This window comes from Mauremys mutica, chromosome 2, assembly GCF_020497125.1.
Source record: "Mauremys mutica isolate MM-2020 ecotype Southern chromosome 2, ASM2049712v1, whole genome shotgun sequence".
In the NCBI taxonomy this organism is placed as follows: Eukaryota; Metazoa; Chordata; order Testudines; family Geoemydidae; genus Mauremys; species Mauremys mutica.
The window spans coordinates 43700082-43722542 of NC_059073.1; the positions used below are offsets into that span (position 1 = coordinate 43700082).

Here is a 22461-nt window from a genome sequence, read left to right on the forward strand (position 1 = left end):
AACAATCCAAAGCAGAGTGGACCAACACATGTTCATTTTTATCATCGGAGTCAGATGCCACCAGCAGAAGGTTGATTTCTGGTGGTTTGAGTTCTGTAGTTTCCACATCGGAGTGTTACTCTTTTAAGACATCTCAAAGCATTCTCCACACCTCGTCACTCTCAGATTTTGGAAGGCACTTTAGATTCTTAAACCTTGCTATATCTGTCCTTAGAAATCTCACATTGGTGTAAGTTACACTTTCACGATAAAGAGATTGCACTACTGTCCTTGAAAAATACTATTTCTTTTGTTAATCATTTTTACAGTGCAAATATTTGTAATAAAAAATAATAATATAAACTGAGCACTGTACACTTAGTATTCTGTGTTGTAATAGAAATCAATATATTTGAAAATGTAGAAAAATATCCAAAAATATTTAATAAATTTCAATTGGTATTTTATTGTTTAACAATTATTTTTTTTAATCAGAGTTAATTTTTTAGTTAATCATGTGAGTTAACTGCGATTAATCAACAGCCCTAGTTTCTGCTAAAATATTATACCTTCCTCTCTTTAGATTTCAGTTTCTTTGAAACAAAAAATAAATAGAAATCAGAAAATATTCCTCGCTATAGGAAATGTTTAAGTTAGGTTATATGTGGGGGCTCATTCTACTAGTCAGTGTCCCTCTAAAATGAGATAACGGAGGAAGATATCTATCAGGAAAAATAAAATTCATTTTAACATACACAAATACGAGTTCTTTGATAGCTTCATGGTAGAACATCTGCTAAACTACTATTTTTACTCAATTATGGGATCCCCAAAGCAGCAATTATATCTATTTTCCTTCAAAGTTTTTGGGATATAATCAGTAATACTGGAAATCAACACAGTCTCCATATAGAATCTGTATGTTTTGCCAATATTGAAGCACTGGAAATAAGATCGGGATAATGCCTAAATATGGTAAACCTCTAGCTTGTTAGCTCTTGGTAACATTCAATTTAAAATACTAGCTCTGAACCCAGCTCTATGAGGTGCTGAGTATTTTCAACTCCTGATGACCTCTTTGGGAGACTCAGAGGGATATTTTTTTGCCTCACTAATGCAGACATGAGAGTTTTGGCATTATGGCTAGATCAAAGGAAAAGTGAAAACTAGGTCTCTGATGAACCTCCATTATTGAGCCAGCCTTTCCTTGAAACCGAGCCCTGCAGACAAATGTCAGAATCACAGATTTCTCAAAGGAATTAAAGCACCTGCGATACTTAAAAGGAACTGTGTCAACTTGGGGGGAAAAAAACCTACATTTTTCTTTGAAAGTTGGGACCTACTATTGTTACAAGTACACCACTAGTACTGAAATTGAAGCAGCTTACAAAATACATGTTTCTGTATTTTTTCCAGGCTGCTTATTTTCTACTATGTGTCTAGTCAATTTTACTGTTCCCTATCTACTCTGACAACGAAGAAACTGACTAACTGAAAAGTCTCTTAGAAAAATCAGCTCTGAGGCAGAAAATCCTTTATAAAAGTAACAACAATAAAAATAATTAAAAATGAAAGAAGAATTTAAGACTGTGAAACAATTTCCATTTTAATCTCCTAATAATTGCCTAAACATTTACCTTTGGGGCTGAAATTTTCCCATCTTTACTTTTTGCTCAAAGGGGAATTCTTTCATTTGAGCAAAATACCTTAAAATCTTGGCGTACACAAAGTGAAAATACATTTGTTCTTTACTAAAGCATTCAAGCCTTCGCTCCCTACCTCGTTTTATTTTATTTATTTATTTGTTTACTTAAGAGACTGAATTTGGAAACATGGCATCTTGACATAATACTTAGCCCAGGCAGTACTACCCTGAAGCAGGCTAGCAGTAATTATAGCTATATTTATTATATTACTCATACAGAAAGAGTGTAAAAAAGTATGGAGATTGGAGTTCAAAAAATGGTCTGATCCTTGCATCATCTTCCTTGGACAAAAAGGCTCTGCCTTTTGCTTCCTTGACAAAGTGCATCAGATCATAAGTGAAAGTTATCACTCCCCAGCAGAACAAAACATTGGGAATGCTCCAACATCAAATGAATTGTTGTATGCATTTCCTAAAAAAATGAGTCTTCAGACAAGCTATTCTGTAAAAGTTTGGAGAAAAATTAACATTACATTGACTGGGAAGTTCTAATAGCTAAATCTGTAGGTTTACAGCAATGTCTTTTCCAAAGAGAAACTAAGCATGACATTTGTGGATCTTTAAAATGCTCATTTCCATGAGCCAATAGCAATTCAATGCTTGAAGACTCAGATGTTTCTTCATGGACTTTTAGTTACAGTATTTCAAGCAAAGGATGAATCACCTCCACAACTTCTTGGATAAAATGAAAAATCAATAATGCTGATGAATCTCTGAGGGGATTAATTAGAATATTTCACAAGTGATTTACTGTAGCTCCTTCCTTCCTTCGTTTCTGGGTATTAGGACACAGGAAACAGCACTATCTGGGAGAAAGGGAGTAGGTCTGGGAAATGAATTGCCCAGAAGTCAGAAATGACAAACACCATCTTAGAAAACAGTTTGAAACCATTTCTACACTACAAGATTAAGTCGACCTAACTTACGTTGGCATACAGCGGCCACAGTCATTACATCGCTTGTGCATGTTTACACTTTGTTCCTTGTGTCAGTGGTGCACGTCCTCACCAGGAGCGCTTATATCGATTATACTGTCAGCACGGGGCATTGTCGGATGGCTCCTGAAAGCCAATTACAGTTGACCTAACTACAGCTACACCGCTCATGGAGTTATTAAATCAGCATCACAGGGCAGCGGGAGTGAAATTTAAGTGCAGATACTTGCACAGTTAGGTCGACATAAGCTGCCTTATTTCGACCTAACTCTGTAGTGTAGACTAGACCTGGCAATATATTTTCAGTCTCAAGTTTGAAACTAAGGTGCTTGTTAGGGTGGGCACCTCTCTAAGCAGCACAGTTTCTAAACCCCCTTGTTGGATTTTCTTAGGAGTCCTGTGCAGTGGGGATTTCCCTTCCAGGCACCTCCTAAATTGTGCAGTTACTTCAACTATCAGAGAAAGTGCAGGTCAGGAGCTCACTAATACTTAGCAATTCTGCATATCTTCCCCAGTGTCACAGCCCAAACAGACAGACTGATCTTGGGGTGACATAACATTAGTTAAAGTTGGCTGGGTGCTGCCTTCCAGCCACCCCTTGGACTGCTCTGAGAGGAATCCATGCTTCTCAGTCCCTGGGTGTTTTCAGCTTACAAAGCCTGAACAGAGCCCAGCCACTGCCCCAATCCCAGGGTCCCTAGGCACATGCCCATAATGCATAAAAATCACTCCCCCTTAACTCCCTCCTGAGAGTTGGAACCTGCAGTCCAGCCACCTAGACCCTCTGGGCGAAATCCGGACTCCTCAAACTCCCCTGTACTTAAACACTCCAGTTCCCAGAACTCCACCCCAAAAGGTATGAAGCTTCTGGTTCATAGTTTACTTTCCTTTGGAGGCATGTAGTGGTTATGAAGCACATGACTTACACTCATCATCTCCATGCTCAAGTCTAAACACATTTGCTCCTTTACTTACTCACATTATGCACAAGAGAATATAGATCATACTGAAAACTAAACCCTATACATTTCTCTGCTCATTTTCTTCCCCACGCCATTCTTTAGGGGTGGAGGAGGGAGTCAGTGTCTGTTGGGCTGTCCAGAGTACTTCTGCTTCACTGCATGGACTGAGGGATACAATATGGAGTCTTTTTCTCCCTAGGTCAGCTTGCTTCCTTTGCCCCTGACTACTCTGACCACTTCTCTTGGGAGTCCTGGGGCCAACTGAGCACAGGAAAGCAGACAGCCCCTTCATGCCCACATCTAATGCAGGCCCCTGTATGCAAGGTTGCTCCTCTCTACTTTTCAGCTAGAGAGAAAAGGGCCAATAACCCCAGAAAGTCCACGTCCTCCCTCTTTATGACTCTCTCTCTTTGTCAGGTGACACCCTTGCCAGCTTCCCCATACATGCACAAATCAATGCCATGTGACTTTGTTGCCAAGCCAACCTCTCCTGACAAAACAGTTCTCCTGGCTGGGAGCCAGACTATTGTCTACAGCAATTATATTTCAACAGTCAGCGCATTTGAAGTCAAATGAAGGAAAAGAACCTGATTAGAGGTGGAGCCCATTTAAGAAGGTGCTAACTTAGTGTCTCCCTGAAAAAACTAGAGGAGTAAGACAAGGCAAGTGTAAATAACTAAATAACTGAGGAAGGCAAATTGTGCATGGACTAGTTTTCTTACTGAGGTGCTCATCAATGACTCTAGATTGAGAGTGGGAACATGGTTTTCGTTTTCTTTGTAAGTAGCTTGGATAGGAAGTGGAATGGATGAAAAAAAACTAAACACCTAATGAATGGGTTTAACCTACACTATAAATATGTTTTACAAACACTAAGCCTTATAAATATTATGGGCTAGTAGGCTGATTTTACTAATGTTTCTTAATTGTTTCTCATTTTAGGCACAAGTTTACCCCCCATCATAGGGTTGTCAACTTTCTAATTTCTGAAAACCAGACCCTCCACCCTGCTCCACCTCTTCCCCCAGGCCCTGCCCCAGGCTTGCTCCTCTACCTCCTCCCACTATCACTCACTGCTCTCTCCTCACCCCCTCCAGTCCCCACCCCCACTCCCAGCTGGGCTCCCTCTGCTCAGGAGGCTGGGACGGGAGCTGCAGCCTGATGTGGAGCCTGCTGACTGACTGCCCATGAACATAAGAATGGCCATACTGGGTCAGACCAAAGGTCCATCAAGCCCAGTATCCTGTCTACCGATAGTGGCCAATGGCAGGTGCCCCAAAAGGAATGAACAGACAGGTTATCATGAAGTGATCCATGCCCTGTCACCCAACCCCAACTTCTGGCAAATAGAGGCTAGGGACACCAATCCTGCCCATTCTGGCTAATAGCCATTGATGGACCTAGCTTCCATGAAGCTATCTAGCTCCCTTTTGAACCCCGTTATAGTATTGGCCTTCACAACACCCTCTAGCAAGGAGTTCCAGAGGTTGACAGTTCATTGCATGGAAAAATACTTTGTGTTTGTTTTAAACCTGCTACCTATTAATTTCATTTGGTGGCCCCTTGTTCTTGTATTATGAGAAGGAGTAAATAACACTTCCTTATTTACTTTCTCTATACCACTCATGATTTTATAGACCTCTATCATATCCCCCCTTAGTCACCTCTTTTCCATGCTGAAAAGTCACAGTCTTATTATTCTCTCCTCATACAGAATCCATTCTATACCCCTAATCATTTTTGTTGCCCTTTTCTGAACCTTTTCCAATTCCAGTATATCTTTTTTGAGATGGGGTGACCACATCTGCATGCAGTGTTCAAGGTGTGGGGGTACCATGGATTTATATAGAAGCAATATGATATTTTCTGTCTTATTATCTATCCCTTTCTTGATGATTCTCAACATTCTGTTCACTTTTTTGACTAACACTGCACATTGAGTGGATGAGCAGTTGATGATTTGGCATCTCCCTCCCCCATCGGTAACCAGACTTTTGATGTCTGATCAGTACATCTGACTGGACACTGGACAGGTCCACTTTCAACCAGACTTTCTGGTAAAAAACTGGGCACCTGGCAACCCTACCATCATCTCCCCTTCCCCTCCAAAATTGACAAATGTATAACAACAAGTTGTCCTGACACCAAATCATGACACTGATTTTCCATTTACATTTTAAATTTCCAATTTGTCCTGGGTTCCTTACTTGCACACTGTAATGTAAAATTTCCCAAGCAAAAATTAAATTGCTTTTACAATATGTATTTCAGTAGTGCTCATCATGTGCTAGGCACTTCGTGCGCATACACATACCTCCCTCCTGCCAAGATGAGTTTACACTTTAAGAAATAAAATTAGCCTTTATTAAAATTTACTGATCAGCTTTCATAACCAAGATCATTTTCACAGAGGATAATACTAAATAGCATAAAGTATTATGGAAATAAGACTATATGAGGAACACACAATAGTTGTATATGGTACGACTCCCTGGACAATGCTGCCCCATCCCTTTTGTCTAGATTAGAAAGCTGAGTTCACAAGGCATTAGCATTTGAGGCACCACAGTTTAGTAAACTGATTTGAGGCAGTCCAAATTTCTCTAAATTACCAGAAGCAGAATGGTCACTGAGGCAGACTACCATTTTGCCTTTAACTGGCAATCATGGCAAAACCTCAAGCAGACAGGTACAGAAAGAGATGACTTCTTTTGAGAACAGGCTACAGTTTTAGTGTTCAAAGAATAATAATAATTAATAACAATAATAATAATAAAATCAGGCCAAACTTAAGCAGCTTTGCCAACTCCGGTTAAATACAGTGCAAGTTCCTAAAGTAACACCTCACACAGAAAGTTCCAGAAAGACAGTTCTCTCTGGCTCGCAGCATTTTTATGGCAGGAGAGGACTAGCTTGTCTACTGACATGATCTGGAAGATTCTTTTAGTACCATTATACATTTTGGTTTTTAAAAGTAACATATAATAAAGCCAAAAGGTAGTAAAGTGTTACCTTCTGGAGGAGTTGCAACACTGCTTCCAAGTCCTAATATAACAATGCTGTGGTTCCTTGGTGCCAACATCATAGCAGATTCTTCTCCTCTCTCCCAGTGAGGCACTTTTACAGGCTCGAGGTGGACATTTTCCAGCCCATCCTCCTGCAGGACACTGAACATGTATTTGATGGCCATCTCTAGATTTTTGGAGCCGCTGAGTCTAGGTCCAATGGTGTCAACAAAACGTGCCAGTCTTTCATAGGATCTGTTCTGGGCATTGCCATAAACAGCAAGGTTGATAATAGCCTTGGCAATATCGGAATACCCAGCTATTTCTCTTTTAATTTCTTTGAATGTGTGTTGGTGGCAGTCATCCCACCTTAAAGGTTTCCCGGTGCATTGTGGTAAGAGATGGATGAAAGCTATTAAGAATAGGAATTTCATTTTCCTTCCTTTTCTTTTACTCAGATGCCCTGTTGGAGGGAGGAAAAACACTATTTTAAATCATTCAGCTATCAGCGATACTCTTGTTATTTATCAAGCAGGCTAAGATAAAAACAAATCTGATCAAAGCAAACTCAAGTGGCGGAGAAGTAAACTCAACTTAGAGACAGAATTATTGTAGACAAACACAAAAAGATACTTGAACAACTGGACACAAACTTTATTGCTGTTTAAAAAGACATTTCACCCACTGGATTGCAACATTTCTTTAAATAATAGTATTCTGCACTAAATAAAAACTCAATGCTACTTCCATTTAAGTCGATGGGATGTTTGCCACTGATTCCACTGGAAGCAGAATTGGCCCCTACTGCTAACCCAGCACTGGACAAAGTGCATTACTACTGTCAGCACACAATACATCTGAACAAAAAGTCTTCTGAATCTCTTGTGAATAAAATTATTTCAGACTGACCATCTCTATAAATCAATAATATGCACTTTGTATAATACTTTTAATACCAAGATCTCAAAGCAATTTAAAAATGTTAAATAAATCCCAGTGCCACCAAGAGATAAGAATAAGAGATGTGAGGTTAAACTGAGAAGTAGGTTTCCTAGCCAGTCACTTGGGGCCGGAATTTCTGATGTCAATGGGAGCTGGGGGTGCTTAACACCTCTGAAAATCAGGCCCTGAGTGCCTGGTTCAAGGCTTCTCAGCCCACAAAACCCATAACTTCTACCCTTGAATAATATTTAACAATTCAATAATCTGGAATGCATACCTGCCAGGTATCTGGTATGCACTATACAGTACCCACATTCCTGTAATCTCCTATTGTACTCTGAAGAACCATTATACATTACCAACATGTTACTTCTCTTCTGATTAACATGTTGAATATTGGCATTCTCTAGCCTGCCAGTCAAATAACACTTAGGACATGGCTTCAGTTACCAGAGGGTGACCAGATATTTCACAATATAGCATCTCTATGTCTGAGTCCAGATATTTGCACAAGTGTGACATTTGTTTTAGGTACCTATATTTATCTTTGTTAAAGCCATATGCTTTAAAAGACAGCAACTATCTTCATTATCCCTACTTTAGATGTTCTCAACTGGTTTTATCTCCATCAAGTTGTCAACCTCTTTAAAAAAAAAAGTTTGTCTAAAATACAAGTAAACTGACCCAGGAACTTCTGGAAGCATTTGAAAGCTTGTAAGTTCTTAGATGTGTTTTTGGTCATAAAAGAATTGGAAAGTAGAATATGTAAAACTCTTCATTCCTATACACAAGAGGATAGAATTGTTACACTTCCTTTGAATTTAAATTGAGCTGCTATCTGAATGTTAAATATTATGCTCTTAGATATTAAACACTTTTAAAAAGTTTAATAATGAAAAATAAAACCCTTTAGATGGCCCTAAATCTACAGATATTGAGACCTTTTTAAAAATAAGAATATTATGCCAATTAGTCCCTGAAGGGTTTGATATACTCCTTTCACACATTTATGCACTCTTTATAACCAATAGCAAGAAATTATATTTTTCAGAGAGAACAAAACACGTTTATTTAGCAAAACCTTAATTCTAAATGCAAAATGTACAGTTTACTCTACAATGGATATAATTCTTGGTAATAATTGTTCTGTGCAGGGGCGAGGGACTAATTGAGTGAATGCTTGTAAAGTGCTTTGGAAATGAAAAAAGTGCTCTACTGCCGAAGTATTTTAAGCTGTCCACATTATATTTTCAGGTATTCTTCTTCACCTCTATTCGTTTAACAACTATTTCTGGATACATGTACTATTCATTTTATCATCACTGACTTGAAAAATTTTTATGGACACATGCGTACATACATGGAGGTTACCAGTAAAAACAGTAGAATACTCAAATATACTGCTGTACAGGTTTTCAAAAGCACTGTACAAACATTACTTTATTAATTCTCAATAGCCCTGTGCGGTAGGTAAGTTTTCAGCAAGACTTTATGACTTAATAGATTATAAATCCAGAAGGGATTGCTATGATCATGTAGTCTGACCTCCAACACAGGCCATAGGACAACCCTGAATATATTCCTGTTGCTCAAAGTCGTACAGCAATTCAGTCTGATGGCTGTCAGACCTACACCAAGCTAACACTCAGTTTTTAAAATCCTTAAGAGCAAATGCCCAAATTGTATTTAAGAACTCCTCAACCCTTTTTCTGAACACACATTTCTTGCAGTGGACCCTATGTTGATGTACTCACTTCTCCTTAACCTCCATCTTAGTCCATTTCTCAGCTCTTTTTTTTTAAATCCATCTTAGAACTTCATTATTCCAAAGGTGCTTTTTAATCTGACTACTGCTGACCCCATATCTATTCTTTTTTCTACTCCTCGTGCCCTGAACCCTTTCTTCTCCTTCATTAGTTTCACCATCTTTAAATGTATACAGTAACTGCTCGCTTAACGCTGTAGTTATGTTCCTGAAAAATGCAACTTTAAGCAAAACGATGTTAAGCGAATCCAATTTCCCCATAAGAATTGATGTAAATAGGGGGGTTAGGTTCCAGGGGAAAAAAATTTCCCAGACAAAAGGCATTATGTACATTTTAAACAATTTTAAAGAAACAATTTAATACTACAATCATCATTGCTGAGTATGAAGTTTAGTTGAGGTGGTGGAATCAGAGAGTGGAAGAGGGTGAATTGTTCCACTGCTCCTCTTGCTGTTCTTGCAAGCACAGGCACCGACTTTGCCGGAGGTGGGGGGCTCAACCCTCAGCCCACCCATTCCACCCTTTCCCCCAAGTCCCCACCTTTAACCTGCCTCTTCTCCCCCCTCCCACCTCCTCCTCCTTTACTCCGCACACTGCGTCCTATCTCCTCTGCCTCCTGCCCGTGGCAATCAGCTGGTTTGCAGCGTTCAGGAGGCAGAGGGAGAGGGGAGGAGCGAGGACACAGCACGCAGGCTCCCCCTTCCTCCTGAACGCCGCAAACCAGCTGATTGCCACAGGCAGGAGGCAGGGGGGAGGCTGCACGCCATGTTCTCGCTCCTCCTCTCTCCTTCCTGAACGTCGCAAAGCCTCCCCCCTCGCTCCCCTGCCTCCTGCCCATGGCAATCAGCTGGTTTGTGGCATTCAGGAGGCAGGGGGAGCCTGCAAACCACATCCTCCCTCCTCCCCCCTCCCTCATGCATGCTGCAAACCAGCTGATTGTCGCAGGCAGGAGGCGGGGGAGCAGAGGGAAGATGCTGATCCGCGGGGTCCTCCAACGGGCGGGAGGCGCTGGGGGGGGCATAGGGAATCTGATAGGGGGCTGCCAGCCGTGGACAAAGCTGGCAGCCAAACAACATTATAGCAGAGCATTGCACAGCTTTAAACGAGCATGTTCTGTAATGGAGCAGGGACGCAAGATTGAAACAATGTTAAGCGAGAGGACATTAAGTGGGGAGTTACTGTATTTATATTTCCACACAAAAATCTTTGTTTAGGTAAAGATTGCAGGCACACACTGGTTTGACTGCATATTACCTTTCAAGAACCATAGAGTTAAGAACAACAACAAGCCCTCTAAATATTAGATACCTAATACATTTAGGTGTTAAACTTACAAGAAACCTAGACCCCTTTAAAATTTGGAAATGCACAGTAGCCAAGGTATCCAAACTGTAAAGATACTTTGATGTTTCTCAAGATCTTACTGCAGAATCATATCCATCCAGAGCAGTCTCAGTGACCATAAAAACTACAATACCTTCCTCTTGATCATATAGCAGCTATGAGGGGATGTGCTCCTTCCCCATGTAGACTCTCTCTAGGAAGAGCACATTGGTGTTCATATATCCACCACAGAGACAAAGGAAAGGCTTCAGGGCTCAAGGGGTCTTCTTTCTCCCATATCGGGTCCTCTATGGTAAGGAGACCACTAGATTGTGAGGGTCTGGCTTGGTAGCATGTTGGAAGGAGCTGGAGCAATGATTTCAGTAGTAAGCTAGTAAGCACTTAGCACATAGGCAGGATAGACGTGTCCTTTGTGCTACTTAAAGAAAGCATGTGTATACCTAAACATATGAAAAAGTAGCATAGCCTGTGGACCTTGGAGTCAAAGGGAACAGAAGAGGCCAGCCGACATCGTTTTTGGGAGACCCAATTGCTAGGCTTTTAAATTGAGATCCAGAAGAGGATCCATAATCTCTTCTGGGATGCTGACAGTGCAAAGGCCCTAGAGGCACAGAATGAAAGAGCAGATGAGTTTGAGAATTACCTCAGGGCATTCAGAGAGGGAACTATAAAGGCAGAGGTATAGATTAAGTTATTGTTTATTACACCTCTACCCCATATAACACAGTCCTTGGGAGCCAAAAAATCTCACCACCTTATAGGTGAGACCGCGCTATATCTGGTTCAGGCCGGTACGCCGTGCCAGACTGGACCGGCTTCCCCAGCGGTGATTTAAAGGGCCCGGTGCTCCAGCTGCTGCGGGGAGCCCTAGGCTCTTTAAATCACCACCAGAGCTCCGGCAGTGGGGCTCGGGCAGGGATTTAAAGGGCCCGGGGCTCCCCGCAGCAGCTGGAGCCTCTGGCCCTTTAAATCACCGCCCAAGCCTGGCTGCCATACCTCGGGCAGGGATTTAAAGGGCCCAGGGCTCCACACGAATTCAGATATAAAGTGGTAAAGCAGCGGGGCTCAGGTGGCACTTTAAAAGGCCCGGGGCTCCCCGCTGCTTTATCACATTGTATCCAAATTTGTGTTATATCAGGTCATGTTCTATCAGGGTAGAGGTGTATATGGTTACACTACAGCCAGAATACTAGCGTGTTTTTATTGCTAAGCAGTATGTTTTCCCCATGTTCCTTCTCCTTGGACTGGTTAATTACAGGCTCCTAGCCACCCTCTGGTAGAGACATTAGTAATTTTCTCAGGACTACTCTGTTCACTTTCCTCTGATTTTGCCAAGTTTGTGGGGATGATAAGCAAGTAAATGAGCTAATCTGATTTTTGCCATAAACTGAACTTCTGCAATGTGGAATAAGACAAGGATTTAGCAGAGTTAGCATCAAGATTTGAGAGGTTTTGGGAAGGGGGGGTTAGTGTTTGCAATCCCCTGAACAAAGCTGATGCAGTTAGGAGTTTTTATATGGGAAACACAAGTTTAAAAAAATAAAGTTTGCAAATGCATCTAGACACAAATTTTCAACTTACTGTATTTTTTTTAGTTGGAAAACTGAACCCCTTAACTCAGAAATGCATTCTTCACTAGGAGATTGCTGCTACGGTAACTCCTCACTTAACATTGTAGTTATGTGTCTGAAAAATGCTACACGATGTTAAGTGAATCCAATTTCCCCATAAGAATTAATGTAAATGGAGGGGTTAAGTTCCAGGGAAAAATTTTTCACCAGACAAAAGACTATTTTATATGTGTGTGTATTTACTATGTTTACTATGTGTATACACACACACACATATATATACACACACAGTTTAAGTTTTAAACAAACAATTTAATACTGTGCACTGCAATGATGATTGTGAAGCTTGGTTGAAACGGTGAAGTCAGAGGGTAGAAGAGGGTGGGATATTTCCCAGGGAATGCCTTACTGCTAAATGATGAACTAGCACTCAGCTGAGCTCTCAAGGGTTAACACATTGTTGCTAATGTAGCCTCACACTTTACAAGGCAGCACGAATGGAGGGAGGGAGGGAGGAGAGACAGCATGGCAGAGCGAGACAGAGACACAGTGTGTGTGAGAGACATGCATTGCCCCTTTAAGTATGCTGACCCCACTCTAAGTACATTGCCTTTTTAAGTAGATCAGCAAGTTGCGACAGCAGTTGCTGCCAGCAAGCTCCCTCCATGCTGAGCCCTGTTGGGTCCCCCTCCTGCTCTGTGAAGATGGGGGGCAGGAGCAGGATGGGAGGGAGACACCCTGACATTAGCATCCTTCTTCCCTCCCCCCCCCCTCCCCCCCGCCAACCCTTTGCACAGCAAGCAGGAGGCTCCTAGGAGAAGCTCTAAGGCAGAGGGCAGGAGCAGCACACTGCAGTGGGGGGAGGGACACCTGACTTGCCCGGCAATTGATAGCCTGCTGGGCAGCTGCCAAACAGGGAACTTAGGGGAGCAGGGAGCTGATAGGGGGGCTGCTGGTCCACCCTGGTTCCAAGCCCCCACCAGCTTGCTCCAACGGGCTGCTCTTTCTGCAAGCAGTGGACAAAGCAGGCAGCTGCCAAACAACGTTATAAGGGAGCACTGCGCAACTTTAAACGAGCATGTTCTCTAATTGATCAGCAAAGTAACAATGAAACTACGTTAATCGGGATGACTTTAATTGATAAGTTACTGTACAGGGCTCAGCCACACCCTGAGTACTGGTCCCACCCCAAGGAGAGCTCCAGGCGGAATTGTATCCAGGTACCAGAATTCCTCTTGGAGCTTCTCAATGCACAAGGGGAGCACATGTGTGGCTAAAGGCTTTTGCAGATGCAGCATACTCCCCATCACATGCCCCAGCAATTCCACTGACCATGCGTGGCAGAGGTCTAGTTCACAGCCCTGCTTCCTCCCTTTGGGAGGAGCGTAAGAATTGTGATTGAAAATTGTTCAAGGGTGCAAGGATGGCAGTGAGGTTTATAATGCTCTCCTGGAGCAGCCCAGCAGGATGTGCTCAGTCGTTATACACTGTAGGAATCACTCATTACTTGACAAAGTAACATCATGCTCTGTTATAATACAATACAGCAAGCACTCTACTCCTCATGCAGAAGAACAGAGCATCTGTTGTCTCAGTCCACGGAAAATGAAATTCAGCATTTCAATGAATCGGCTGGGAAAATAACGTGCTGATCCTTACATATTCCAATAGTCAGATATTAATCAGATTTAGCAAACGAAAACAACTGTACCAGAGAGATTAACAGTAATGGGACTTAATGATTACTCAGCATATTTAATCAATCATTTGAAAACAAAAAACTCAGCACTTTGTTAGAACGTAGGCTGCAAAATAAGACACTAAAAAGCAAAGCAAGTGTTCAGCAAGTACATGCTTTCAACAGGGAATTTGAATATGGTGTTAGAACTAATTTGCAGACTCTTCGCTACAGAAAAACAAAGATAAAATTAGAAACTAGGGCGATTTAAAAAAATAGAAACCTGAGGGCTTGTCCACATGGTGCATTGATGTGCACCAGTTGGGGTGTAAATTCTAGTGTGCACCAGCATGTCATGCACCAACTGTCCCTATGTACCCTGCTGAAGTGTATTAAAAGTTCCCCAGAGCAAAGCCATTTCTTTGCCAATTGCGAATTACTCTTTCATCCAGACTTCCCTGTGGACTCTCCAGCTCCTGCAGCATACAGTTGGGTTAAACATCTACTACAGGACACATCCAGCTTTGCGGTGGGGGACAAGGTCTAGGTGTCTACCCGAAATTAAAATCCAAGCGCCCATCAGCAAAATTGGATCACTAGTATAATGGTCCCTTCCCAATCATTAAATAAATCAACCCACTACCTTTAAGTTATAGCTTCCAGAATCTGAAAATCCATCCCACCCTCCATGGCCCTCTCCTGACACCACACACAGAAAACCTATTTCTGGACTCCTTCAACCCACTGCCCGCACTGGTAACTGTCCAGGCCAGGAAAAATATATAGTCAGGCAGATTCTATACTCCAATGGGTGCAGGGCAAGCTATTCTACCTGACAGGCTGGGAACGGTAGAGTCCAGATGAACAATCTTGGGAACTTGAGGAGAACATTCATGCCCCAGACCTAGGGTTGCCAGGTGTCCGGTTTTTGACTGGAACTCCCAGTTGAAAAGGGACCCTGGTGGCTCCAGTCAGCATTGCTGACTGGGCCCTTAAAAGTGCAGTCGGCAGTGCAGCGGGGCTACGCGTAGGGGCGTAGGAACCGGAGTGGGGACATGCTGCTGTTTCTGGGAGCCATGCAGAGCCATGGCAAGCAGGGAGCCTGCCTTAGCCCCAAGTGCCGATTCCACAGCTCCCATTGGCCAGGAACTGTGGCCAATGGGAGCTGCGGGGGCAGTGCCTGTGGATGGGACAGCACACACCCGGAGCCTGCACCCCTGACCGCCTCCCATGCCCCAACCCTGATCCCCATCCTGCCCTCCAAACCTCTCGATCCCAGCCCGGAGCACCCTCCTGCACCCAAAACCCTCATCCCCAGCCCCACCCCTGAGCCCGCACCCCCCCATGCCCCAACCCCCTGCTCCAGCCTGGAACCCCTTCCCCCACTCAGAACCCCCAGCCCAAAGCCCTCTCCTGAACCCCAGATCCCTCATCCCTGGCCACACACCAGAGCCCACACCCCCCTGCACCCCAATACCCTGCCCAGCATGGAGCCCCCTCCCACACCCTGAACCCCTCATTTCTGGCCCCACCCCAGAGCCCGCACCCTATTCTGCACCCCAACCACTGAGCCAGCGCAGTGAAAATGAGCAAGTGAGTAAGGGTGAGAAGAGTGAGCAACAGAGGGAGGGGAGATGGAGTGAGTGAGTGAACGGGGCCTCAGAGAAGGTGGGGCAGGGGCGGGGCCAGGGTGTTCGGTTTTGTGCGAGTAGAAAGTTGGCAACCCTACCCAGACCTACGATGGGTTTTCCACCAGGCCCATCCTGATGGTACGGATCCAAGGGCTCCTGGAGGCACCCCGTAAGGAGTGGGGTACTGTCACCCAGATGGAGCTCATTCCCCTCAGCTAATTAACCTGGCCCCTGATTGGCCAAAGACTCCAGCAGGCACCTTCTTAAACTTTGCGGCAGCCCTGTGTCCCTGACTGCTTAATAGCATTCCATGTCTGCAGCTGTCTCTCTGGTCCTGCTTCTTGCTCCTGGCCCTCGCTCAAGACCTCTGCTTCAGCTGATACTCTGGCTCTGACCCTCTGATCCTGATTCCTGGCTCTCAGCTCCAGCTAACCCCCTGTGCATGGTAACTCAGCTCCTGATTTGGGCTCTAGTCACCTCCGCTCCAACCATGAGGCCAGTCTCCTGCTATGACCATTAGGCAAGACCACCCATGGCCCGGTGCATCACACAGAGAGAAACTTGAATGAATAAATGTCTGAGAAACTCATCTATTCTACTGTGGTAAAGTTTCCCAAAATCCCAGTTGAAAAAAAATGCAGACAGAACGAACACAGTTCATAAGGGTCATGGTTATGGGAAATGCGGAAAGGAAACAATAGGTTTAGGATAATAACCACTTAATTGCTAAAGGTCTAAATCTGTGAAGTATCGTTTCCCCAACTATGTACAGTGTGATTGTCCTCCAAGGAATGCAGGAAATCATATATTTTGAAATACATGCAGTGGTTAGGATAACATCAGATTACACTAAAAAGCCCCAGGCTAAGGGGAAAGAACTTGCATGCTGAACAGAGATGTCTGATACATTTAGTGACACCTAAGAGAAAGTTTGTTGTGACAGCTGTGGAGTAAGATGGCTTGAAAGTTAGGATTTGCAATATTAGAAGGAGATTTCCCTTTTAAAAAGTCACAGGGTTCTGCCATCACATGGAAAGAGAAAGCAGCAAAACGCTTTCAAAACCTGAAATGTGAGTAGTAAAACATATTTCTCCAGGATTGCTCTCCAGTGTTGCCACGATTCAAGAATGAAACACAATCCTAGATAATAATCAGTTAAGGCTCTTGGCTCTGGGAACCCACCCAGTCAAAGTTAAAATTATGACTTGCACTACAGAGTCCTTCTCATTAGCTTTTTTGCATCTAGAACTTGGGGAGGGAAGGAAACTGGATACAACATGGAAGTCTTACTATATGTGGACCTTGAAGCCTGACATAGCAGATGTAGGGACAGCTCTTGAGCTGGTGAATACCAGCATAGTTCCACTGACTTCAACAGAACCATGCTGATTTACAACAGCTCAGGAGCTGGCCTGTAGGTGGTTGGTTTTTTTTAAGTATTCTTTGTAGGCAATGAAAATGACTACTGTAGACATAGTAAGAAATGAAGTGTTTACAAAGGATTTGGGATCTGAGTTTGGAGATGGCCTAGCCAGAGGTGTTACGGGTACAGCTGCTTGCTACCCAGTTGAAGAATGTAACCTTTTTATACCCATATTTAAAGTACCATTGTATAATGTATACCGAAGTGGAAAGGCAAAACTGCACTAAACTTTTCAACTGAAAGCCTCAGTCTCTTAGTATGATACTTTGATGTCATCTCACTCATTAGCTGCTGCTAAAACAATTGACAACAAGCCTGGAAAATCACATCATGAAATACCTGAAGAGTTCCACAACAAAACAGACAGCAATGGTCAATCTGCAATTTGTCCAAGAAACAGTGAAGGCCAAGACAAAAAAAAAAAAAGAGAGAAAATGGACAATAGTTAATCACAGAGCAATGCTGAGACCAACAAAAGCTGAGATAAAATAGCAGAAATAACTATCAGTGAAGTAATCCAAGATTAAAAATCCTTGCCAAGGAAAAATGTCATCCTTTTGGATTAGAGGCACAAGACCAAGATGTGAGTCTAGCGGGAATCTCAAATAAGGAAGTAACTGAGTGAAACACATTCAGTGGGAGGAGGATATTTGTAAAGCAATAATCCTAAAAGAGGCACAATGATGTGAATGTTACAACTGATATGACTTACAGTAGATACAAGCTGATGGTGTGAAAAGGCAACTGTAAAATCAGTGGCGTTTTGAACAGCATACACAAATACATCACATTACAGAGTAGAGAGGAAACGTTTTCTTTCTCTTACGTGTTGGCAGCCACCCCTCAAATACTGAATTCAGCTTTGGGCAAAAATCTCTATACTAGCAAGATATTTACAAACTTAAGGGAAGTCACAGAACAGAAATAAAATTACATTTTGGATTTGAAGGAACTGATTTTTAAGAAAAGACAAAAGGATGCATGCATATTATAGGGTGGGATGACAGAGAGTGAACTCTTATATTTAAGGCATACAACACTTCCCATTATAAAAAATTCTTGCAACTTTTTGTCTGAGAATCTCTAGTACCTTTATTGATTAGAGCAGGCCTGGGAATACACGCATGCCTTTCACTTCTCCGTGTCATCCAGTTTGGGTTTGGTTGAGCTATAAACTGTTAAGTATTATCATTTTCCTTCTCCTGTTTCAGTTTCTCAGGAAACTTTTGGCAGCAGGAAAAAATAATAAACATTCGAAAGAGCTGAGCCCACCCCAACACAAAACCATCAGACAATGCACTGGGAACACGAAGTTGCTGGACCAGAGGCAGTGGGTAGGGAAATGGGAAGAGTGTGAGGTGGCCAGATATGTGGGTAGACTTTGCAGCCTTTTCCACAGGAAGACAAAAGCCATCTTTTACAACTAAGAATACCTCACAAATACTTTCTCTCCCATAACTCCCTCCCATGGTTTTTACCTTAGGACAGGACGATCTGGACCATGGCAAAGGATGTGATCAAGTGAGAGAAAAGAAGAGGCTAAAGGTTGGAGTTTTGGGGACTCAAAGACGAGGAGAATTTACACTTAAAAGGCAAAGGGACCAATACTAAGAAATCAAATTCTGAGCTAGCTACATTGCTTCATCATTCCGCCACACTGAAAACAAGGTCAAACAAAATGTCTTGTATCCTGATTTGCTAGTTAAGATGTACTCCTGCAGGTCTGATGCCAAATGTTTTGATTTCAAGGATTTCACTCTAAGACTAGCAGAGCAAATCTGGCTGAATAAAGGGAAACTTGCGTGCCAAGATAAAGCTGAAAAGAGGAACGGTTATCTATGGACCAACTGATCAACAAATCTCACCTGGATAATGCAAGTCTCTGAGGTTGAGGGGTGAAAGTTCTATTGGAATTTTAGCAAATTTCCTCAACAGCAGTCAATATGGAGCTGTGACTTTATCAGTCAGACCCCTGCAAAGGCTGGTCTGCTAACCCTGTGGAATTATGGAAGCTGAATACAATCAGTTTGCCAAATCATGCAGCAGTTACAAAGACATTTCTTGGAGCTCCTCCAAGGAGCATTCCAGCAGAGAGGCTGTTCAGCTTTGCTGAAGACACGTACACTCAACATTGCTGCATACTTTTGACAGAAAATGCCAAGACTCTCTTTAATGCAATTTGCCAATAGTTATATTTCAGTGCTAATATTTTCTACTAAAGCTTTTCACCAAAAATAAGACCTGTACAAGTGAAGTATGGCAAAAGGAAAGGGCCTAAAGTACTTTCTTTTTTTTTTAAAAAGGAAAGAAAAGAAAAGAAGTGCTGATACATACTGTTCAGTGGATGAAGTTCTTTCCTGGTGTAACTTCACTGACTTCAATGAAATTACATGGGTTGATAATTTGACTTAATAGTCATAAAGCACTCTTATATTGCAGTTATTAAAATGATGTACCTTTGAAATGTACTACATCTTTCTAAGGCCACAATCCTACAAAGCATTTCAGAAGCTGCTTAATTTTGCTCACAGGAGTATAAGTCATTGAAGTCAAGTTATTTGTAAATGCTTTGAAAGAACAGGCCCATAAGATTAACAACAAAATTTTCAAAAGCATCTAGTGATTTTGACTGCCTCAGTTGAGATACATAGAGACTGACTTTTCAGACTTGTGGAGCATCCACAGTTCCAAATGAAGTCAATGGGAGATGCAGATTATTCAGCATCTCTGAAAAGTATTAGAGATTTCAACACAATGCTACAACAAACTTTACAGTTCAAAATATTAGTTTCTTATCTGATCATTTTCATTATTCGACTAAGACTGCTACCTTCTTTTTGGTGTTGAAACTTCAGAAAAAATAGGTTAATCACATTCCTAGGGTGCTTACATGCAACTGACTATGTAAGTTGAAAAGTTTGCTGATTCCTGGTTGAAAATCTTGCTGGACTTATTGGGGAAATTGATATCTGGTGTTTTGCTTCTTTGTCATAAGATATGCCTTCAGGGCCTCTCTTTCCACCTCCAACAAGTGGTGGATTGACAAGCACCAACTGTACGAAAAGAACATAATTTAAATTATTTCCTATTGTATTAGAGATCTTCTCTCCAGCAACTATATACAAGCTTGCTAATGAGCATTATGGATAAAAAAGGATATTTATTTCAATTGTTTTTGCTTTTTAAAGTGGAGGGCTCTTAGATTGTCCATATATTCAGTCACTGAAGAGAGTTTTAAATTAGTTTTCTTCACTACTGCACAGACCAAAATTTAACCGGACAGAATCATTTGCATTTTTGTAGGACAAAGGAATTCAGTTAATACTTAAGATACCTAATATTAATTATTATTATTTGTATTCTATTAGCACCTAGAGGTCCCAGCTGAGATCAGGGCTCCATTGTGCTAGGCATGTCATAAACATATAGGCTATGTCTACATTGCAATTAGAGGTGTGACTGGAGTATGTGTAGACATACACAAACTAGCTGTGATCTAGTTAGCCTGAATAACAATAGCAGTGAAGACTCAGCAGCAGGGCAACAGCACAGGCTAGAATACATACCCAGGACCCGAGTGGGCCTGTACACTTGTGCTACTGTGACTGAATTGCGACTGCAGCACAGATTCATACGGAAAGACATTCCCTGCCACAAAGAGCTGACAATCTAATTAGATAAAAGAAAGGTTGGGAAGAGAGAGGCACAGAAGTGATTTGCCCAAGGTCATATAGTAGGTCAGTGGAAGAGTAGCTCAGTCATCATGTCCATTCAGTCTTTGGCTTGTCTACTGAGATTGCTAGCGTAGTGCCAATTTATGCCTGTTGTGATGGTGGTTTTTTGTGATAGGGCTACTTATGACTGGAAACTGGAGTCAGAACACCAAGTATCAGGGTAACTGCACTTTTATTCTCCCTTCGTGGTCCACCAAGGGCACCCACTTTAGGCTCCCAGCTCCTAACTGTCATCTCTCTTGGACAGAGACCCACATCTCACTCCCTCTTGAGTGGGGTTTTAAGGCTGCACCGCTTCCTAGATTATAACGCAATATCTCCAGCAAGCCACACTGCCTCAACAGACCAGCGTCTACACTTTGCTTACTCTCCAAAGGCTATGACCAGTGTGTTGCCCACAGTTATAAGCTACTATCCAGCCTTTTCTGAGCAAGCACATTTATTCTTCAGGTAAAAGCATTACAGAAAAAGCATATGAAAACTTGCTTGCTTGCTAAAAAGCTTGCCAGAGGTCACCCATCAATCTCACAGGGCCCTAGTAAGTCAAGTCTTTCCAACCCTTCCACAAGGATTGGGGCCCCTCCTTGGACAGAAGGTACATTTCCTGGATCAGAAAGAAGGCCCTGAGTCAGTTAAACTCAGGCTCTTGACCCAAAAGCCCTTTCTTTGTCTACTGGTCTCTGAGAATCGAGTCTGAACCAGTATATGTAAACCTCTCCAGTGGGTGGTGTCAGGAACCAGGGCCTACAGCAGAGCCAGCTCTGGCCAACCTAACAAGCACAACTGGCTTGAAGTAGGCTGCCTGAGTGGCTATGCTGCCTGATTGATTGGAATAGCCATCATTAGCAGACCAACTCTTACGCCCAGTAACAGTTCAGCAGTAACAGCACTCACCTATGGCTGCGACAGTTCCTGTGCCTTATCGTCCGCAGCCCGGCTCCTGCCTTGGACACAGCCCTGCTCCTGCCTTGCCTCACTCCATGTAATCCGGTTCTGACCCTCAGCTCTGATTCCTAACCTCTGACTTCAGCTCTGGCATCTGGCCTCGGATTCCAGTTCTGACTCCTGATTCCCAACTCTCACTGTGACCCTTGGCTTGGGCACCCACCCTCTGATTCAGGCTCTGACCCTAGGCCCCAATTCCTGTTCTAACCACTAGGCCTGACTCCCACTCTGACCATTAGGTATGACTCCTCCAACCACTAGACATGACTGCCCATGTCCCACTCATGAGACAGGGCAGGCAGTACCTCTCTGAAGGTGTTAGAACCTGAATGAATTTGCCTAATCACCTTCCACCGTTGTCAATTGTAGAACACAAACCATTTATTTAAGTCAATGGACCCCAAAGATAGATATTGTAACCTCACGCAGTGTCGCATTTCCCCCCTACAGATGTTACACACAATCCCTGCCCATAGTAATACATAAACTAAATACAATAAGGTATTTCAAAGACATTGCAGGAAATTGCCATATTTGTCACAATATGGACACTTACAACTGGAAAATGAAGTAACACTACCAAATGTCAATCAGATATTAACAACTTTAGTGACTGTTATGGCAAGAGTCAGACTAGCCATTTACAGGTCAAAGCTCTAGACCCCATTCCTAAGTCATGCAATCCCTTTTCTGAAAAGCGTTTTTAAAAACTGACTTTCATATTCTAAGTAGAGTTGTAAAATGTAATTATTTTGTTCCAAGCTTTAACTCTAACTCTTGTATTTTCTAGTAAGAAAAATCTTCAAGGCAATTATTTTTAAATGTAAACTATAGCCACTCA

At 42.5% G+C, this 22461-nt stretch overlaps 1 protein-coding gene across 1 annotated transcript in view; it reads right to left on the minus strand.

The window, feature by feature from the left end:
* The window catches only part of CPQ (carboxypeptidase Q), a 228991-nt gene that overhangs the window by 197881 nt on the left and 8649 nt on the right, over nt 1-22461 (minus strand). The window contains exon 2 of the mRNA XM_045008096.1: nt 6594-7049. Within this exon, the coding sequence (XP_044864031.1) occupies nt 6594-7020 (427 nt within the window). The 5' untranslated portion in view covers nt 7021-7049. The remainder of the gene's footprint in view (nt 1-6593; nt 7050-22461) is intronic.